The sequence below is a fragment of the Pempheris klunzingeri genome, chromosome 15 (genome assembly GCF_042242105.1).
Source record: "Pempheris klunzingeri isolate RE-2024b chromosome 15, fPemKlu1.hap1, whole genome shotgun sequence".
Lineage (NCBI taxonomy): Eukaryota > Metazoa > Chordata > Actinopteri > Acropomatiformes > Pempheridae > Pempheris > Pempheris klunzingeri.
The window spans coordinates 2,491,096-2,497,095 of record NC_092026.1 but is presented as its reverse complement, the minus strand read 5'-3'; the positions used below and the strand labels follow the sequence as shown (position 1 = coordinate 2,497,095).

General features: G+C 44.3%; 1 protein-coding gene across 1 annotated transcript; it reads right to left on the bottom strand.

Moving 5' to 3' along the window:
• Window positions 1-2,011: 2,011 nt before the first annotated feature.
• On the bottom strand, window positions 2,012-2,863 carry rnf182 (ring finger protein 182). The gene has a single exon (XM_070845760.1). It carries the CDS (start codon window positions 2,861-2,863, stop codon window positions 2,012-2,014), a length of 852 nt encoding a protein of 283 aa, XP_070701861.1.
• Between the last annotated feature and the right edge of the window lie 3,137 nt (window positions 2,864-6,000).

Genomic DNA, 6,000 nt, shown 5'->3' with positions numbered 1-6,000 from the left:
GAAGGTTTTAGAGGTGAGGTAAGATCTTATTGGTTATTTTTAAAGCTCTTCATGGCATCGCTGTGCCCCTGCAGCTCTTGAACGACCGGTTTGTCATCTTTTAATACTTTTCATTCACAACAGTGCATTAGCTGGTTTTACTTGAATTGTTATTTCCATTTGAATGGTCTTTTATTTTTTTTTATCTTGCGTCACTGGGAGTACTTTTATCTGTTTTATTATAAAACTATCGTGTCACTTCTAATTTCACACCTGGTGTGAAGAACTTTGCAACTTGTGCTGCATAGATGAAAATTATTATCATTATGGGGAATAGTTTTGTAGATTTACTTCATAACATGGTGGAAACAGAAGCACTGCAGAGAACTTGACAATTATCAGTTTGATTTGTGCTTGGACATGAAAATAAACCCCCAAAACCAAACGGATTCACAAAGTCAAACACCTGCAAAAACTCAATGTGTGAAATGTTTGTCATAGGAGAACTCATACAGAAACTATAATGGGAGCTTTCAGTCACATTTTGAAGCATTGTTTCTGTATTAAAGGTAACAGGAACACCCAGCGGGAGCCTGTGTGATCCCTCACTGGCTTCCCACTATCAAACACTGCTGACTGTGTCTGCGCTCATGGCTGCCTCGGCTTGACTGTAGATGGGACTGCAGTGGCAGAATTAGCTGTGGTATCATCCAGAACCCCTCAGAGAAAAAGGGTTCAACTGACTAAATTCTACAAAATACCTACAAGACATAAATCTAAATAAGATATTTGATAAAAGTTGACAAACTTCCACTCTCTACTTCTCAGCACTCCTAATGTAGGAACAAGAAATGGAGCTCTGCAGTTTAACAACAAGCTTTAAACAAAGACTTTGTATAAAGATGGACGACGTGTCTCCAATTCCTCCCACTTTTCAAAAATTAAGCCAAAATATCCCCCTTTGGAGTCGAATCTACCGACCCAGTCACTGACGTTTGCTGTCAGTCTTCATTAAAACCAAAGTGACTAGAAAGTACATGTTTATTTGACATGTTCTTAATAGTTTGGCTCATGTCCCATCTGCTAACGTGGAGGTGGTGACTTGTACTTTTATGGAGCCGCAGTGTCATCCATCTTTATATACAGTCTCTGGCTTTAACTGGTAACCATCTTGTCTCAGGATCGAACTACTGTACATTGTAAAACTAAAAAAAAAACTATGATTGTGCAGCTTCGTATAGGTGGAGCCAATGTGTTGGTTTATGCATAAATCAATAAAGGATTATTGGTATTCAGCATCAGAGCATTTCCCTTTGACTGCGGTTCTACATGCTGGACTTCCACCTACGCTAAGCTGAACAGTCATCGTTTTTTGTTTCCGTCTCATGATTAGCCACATCAGTGAAAGCACGATTTTTGAGTTTTCACACCAATATTTCTACCACAAATTTTCAGTGTTGCACTCCCCATTGAGAAAACACACTGATCTCCCTTCTTGGTGCACAGAAAGAGTTTTCCACATTTGAAGACAACTTGCTGTTGCTGCTGATTTCAAGAACATACGGGACTTTGTGAGGTTAGAAGTCACATTTGATGTATTTATGCCGGTGACACAATCTGAAACAAATTAGACCCACAGGCGCCAGAGTCCGCTATCATTAACACCTTAAATACCTTCAGGTTTCTCACTACAACAGTGGGCTAGCATTCATAATATTAAGCAGATTCCAGCAGAATTGACGCTAATGTTTTAGCTAAATCTGAAACTATGAGCTCTATTGGGTAATTAGTTGGCTACCAAGCTAAACAAAGCGCAACATGTATAATAATGAAAAGTCCCAAACTGTGAGCTCCATTTGTACTGTACAAAATGTTCTTGCTCTCTTTTTCAATAAAGAAAAGGAGCATTTTTCTTTCCTATTGAAGTAAACGTTTACATGGTCAGTTACACAGTAACATCCCCATTAGTGAATTCTGGAGATCCATTGTCAAGCATATTCAAAGCAAAGCGTTGCACATTCATCTGGTCCCATTACGGTGGCATGCAGTCCCACAGCTCGTGGCAGATACACTGGCAGAACCCGTAGACCATGATCATGACGAGGCTGGCGGGGACCAGGCTCACCAGCAGCACCCCGAGTGTTGTCCTCTGCATGATGAGCAGATAAACCCCCATGGGCAGCGAGCTGAAGTACAGCAGCCCCAGCACCCACACCAGCACCCGGGCCGAGGTCTGGCACAGGAGGGCCGCACAGTTCCACACCGTCCACCTCTGCGTGATGGACGCCATGGAGTCCAGACTGGATGAGCGGTACCCTCGGCTTGAGGTATGAGAACCACGTGGCTGGCGGTGGAGGTGCAGGTCCTGAGTGGATGCGGGCACCGGTGGAGGCTCCATGATAGTAATGACCACAAAGTTAGGAGAGCCCCTGATTGAGGAGTAGGTGGTGGAGGAAGAAGTGGAGGAGGAGGAGGAAGGGGACGTCACAGGTGCGTTGCTGCCCATCAGTGAGCTCAGGCGCCTGGGGCTGAGCAGCAGCTCCGTGCTCGGCTCCTGGTGGAAGTGGAGGTTCCTCTGATTCCTGCTTTGGAAGGCCATCGCCGCCACCAGGTTGCAGTCATCCGGCAGGCCGTTCACCGCCTCCCCCGGCAGCCTGGTAACGTAGCGGCAGAATGGGCACACCACGGCGTTGGGGGGCGACTCACCCAGGTCCAGGATCTTAGCGAGGCATTTGGCGCACAGGCGGTGGCAGCACTCGAGCACCTTCGGCCTGCGACTCCCCAGGTTGTACGCGCAGTAGCAGATCTTACACTCCAGCTCATCGGTGCTCAGCAAGTCCACGTGGCCACAACCATCCTCCGTGCTTTGCAGCTCAATCATCATCCTTCCCCGGAGCTCGATCCTGTCTGAAGATCAACAGAAACATCCAAACAAAAGCTCAGGTCCAGGCTCAGCAGTAAAGGACATAGAAAGTCTCCCATAGATGGAGACAGTGACAACGGTCCACTCCACTGAAGGTCCAGGGTTCATTGTGGCTATCCAATAGGCTCCTGCAGTGTGTGTGTGTCTGTGTGTGAGAGTTGATGTGGGAAGTCCCTCGCGGGTTCTGGCCTCTGGGGTTTGCCCGCCTCTGAGCAGTTGGGGTGACGGTGCTTCGTTTGGGGCAAAAAAGCCTTTCATGGGCCGCAGGAAAAAAAGAGAGAGAAAGTGAGAGAGACTGAAAGAAAGACACACAGAGAAAGAGAGAGAGAGGGTCGGGGTGAGAGAGGGAGAGAGATAACTGTTAACACAGCATTAGAAGAGAACAAACAGCGGCGAAGGGACAACAAAGCAAAGCCTGTACAAACCAGAGCTGGAATTTTCGAGCCTGATCTTTTGTTGCTCAGTGAAATTCGGTCCAATTAGAGGCTCACACACACTCACACACACACACACACACACACACACACACAAACTCATTTCTAACAGCTATGGTTCTCTGTTAATGGTGTGTGGGTGTGTGTGTACAACAAAACATGAATGAGTTTCTGAATGATAACGATTAAATGTGTGCGTGTAAATGTGCAAACTTGTGTATACTGTGTGTACAAGTGCTCGCAATAAATGTTTGTGTGTTTGCACCTGCGTGAGATTGCATGCTTGAAAACATATGAATGAATGGGTGTAATGAGGGTATGTGCACGTGTGTTTGTGCATGTGTGTGTGTGTAAATGTGTTCTTTGCACATCACTATGTGGTTGAAGATTCTTCACAATGACACAAATATATGTTTTTATCGTCCTTCTTTTCTTATGCATTGTTTTTACATTGTACATTTTAATTAGTAAAATTAAAAAATAACCAAAGGTCTTGCTATATAGCCTTGCTAACATGCTAATAACAGGCCTGTAAAGACTTTAAAGGGAAGGTAGAAGGCAATTTGAAGTGCTTTACATAAAACATTAGAAGCATTGTGACTCAGTGCAAAAGAAACACATTATAAAAGGACGGTTAAACACAATAAACAGCTGAAAAAGTAGAAAATAAAAACAAGCTAAGACAGAGTAAGACAGCTATAAGACAGACTGCACTGGTCGTTTCTTCAGCCCTCTTGTCGACTTGTGATCTGTTGTCTTTTTTAATGCTTTATATAAAACCTCATATTTGAATGAGAACCTGTGAACCATTTAATTGTAACATATGAATAAAAGATTTGCTAGTTATAGCGAAGTAACACTCTCTCACACTGACCTGGTCAAACTTGCTGGATAGTTGAATGACGGCGCTGCGCCAGACAATTTCTGCAACTTAACACACACTTCACACCGTGATTGGCCAGCTGAGAATGAGCCAGAGTTTGACATTCTCCCTCCAGCTCTCTTTTTTTATGCTTTACACAGCTATCCTTTCATTTTTCGTGTGAACAGCCGAGTGCAGCACTGTGAATGTCTTCCAGGAGAGACGGTCTGAAAGTGTCCACTCTTATCTGATCACCATTTATCCTCTTTTACGTCAGCTTGTCAGACAACATGTCTTACTAAGCGGCTCTGTTTGAGCATGACTGAACCCCTTCTTTGGCTGAAGTTAAAGGTTCCACATCAATCAATCTTTATTTATAAGGTGCCAATTCATAACAGGTGTTATCTCAAGATGCTTTCCATGAAGAGCAGGAAAAAGGAAAAACTCCCTTTTAATGGGAAGAAACCTCGAACAGAACAGCAACTACATTACTGGCAATATGAATATGACTAATAAAGAGTAATACAGTAACAGTGAATAACATGACGACCGATGATCCGCTTCAGGGCGGGGCTAACTTGTGACTAACCAATCAGAGGTGGAATAAATGTAACTCCATAAATGTGGCTCCAAAAAACCAAGATGGCGACGACCATAAAGCCAAACTTGAGTCTTCAAAACGGCAGTGCACAAACCAACGGGTGATGTCAGGGTGGCGACGTCCACTTCCTTTGATAGAGTTTATGCTTTGATGCTGAGTGAGGATCTGGTGAGTAGACGAAGGGAGCAAGAGGACTGATTTTATGTAATTGGAACAAAGATTTTTACAATTTTGATGCCGTCACTGAAGCCTTGTTGGCTCTGAGGGAGACGCAGACGAGGTGGCTGAAGCAGAAGAGCTTCAGCGGAGGCCATGGAGAACTTATTAGCTGAAGAATGCGGGTCCTTCGGGTGCAGGAAAATCTGGAAAGTTGCCATCAGCTTCTCACAGGAACTACAATGCATGTATTACAACAGAACACACAAAGAGGGAATGACTTCATTCTCTGCTCAGGACACCGTTGCTCCACTGAATCTTTACAGAGCAAACAGATGTTGCTGCTTTATTAATGTTCTGAATGCTGCATACAGGACCTTTGATGTTTCAGTTATGGTTACAGCTGCTTTAACATCGTCTGTACTGTTTTGGATCCGTTGGTTAAGAGTGATGCTTCTTTTTTATATTAATGTTTATTACTTCTTGAAAATGACTTAATTTTGTCATAAACTTTGAAATCCAAATCCAAACTCTGCACCTCCTTATTTTGAGATTTTGACCACAGTATGTAGAACAGGTCAGTGTATGAGCGTGTGTTTGAGTCCCGTTTGTGGAGAGAAGCCGGGCGTGGAGTGAAGGAGTGGTCCTGGTGGTGGAAAGTGGAGCAGGTCATTGTTGGGGATCACGGTTTGGCACCGAGCTGCGATCTTGACTCGCGTCCAGAACAGTGCAGGCGGCAGTGTAAAATGGGCCATCAGCTCTTTGTGGGTCTTAGTTTAATCCAAAGACGGGCTCATTCTGACTCTGTCATGTGTGGCAAGTAGCCCAGTCTGTCATACAGCATCTCCTGCACACAGGCTGCACTCATCTCACCAGTATCCTGTGTGGCGAATTAACGGTTTAGCCCATCAAATGAAAACAAGTCACCGTAGTGTTACACATGTTTGGTCTCTGTGACGGCACAGTTGAGTTAATTCTAAGACTGTTTGGTTGGTTTATGCTGCAAATGTAACCGAGTCTGTAACCAGTAGTGTTTAGCTAGTGT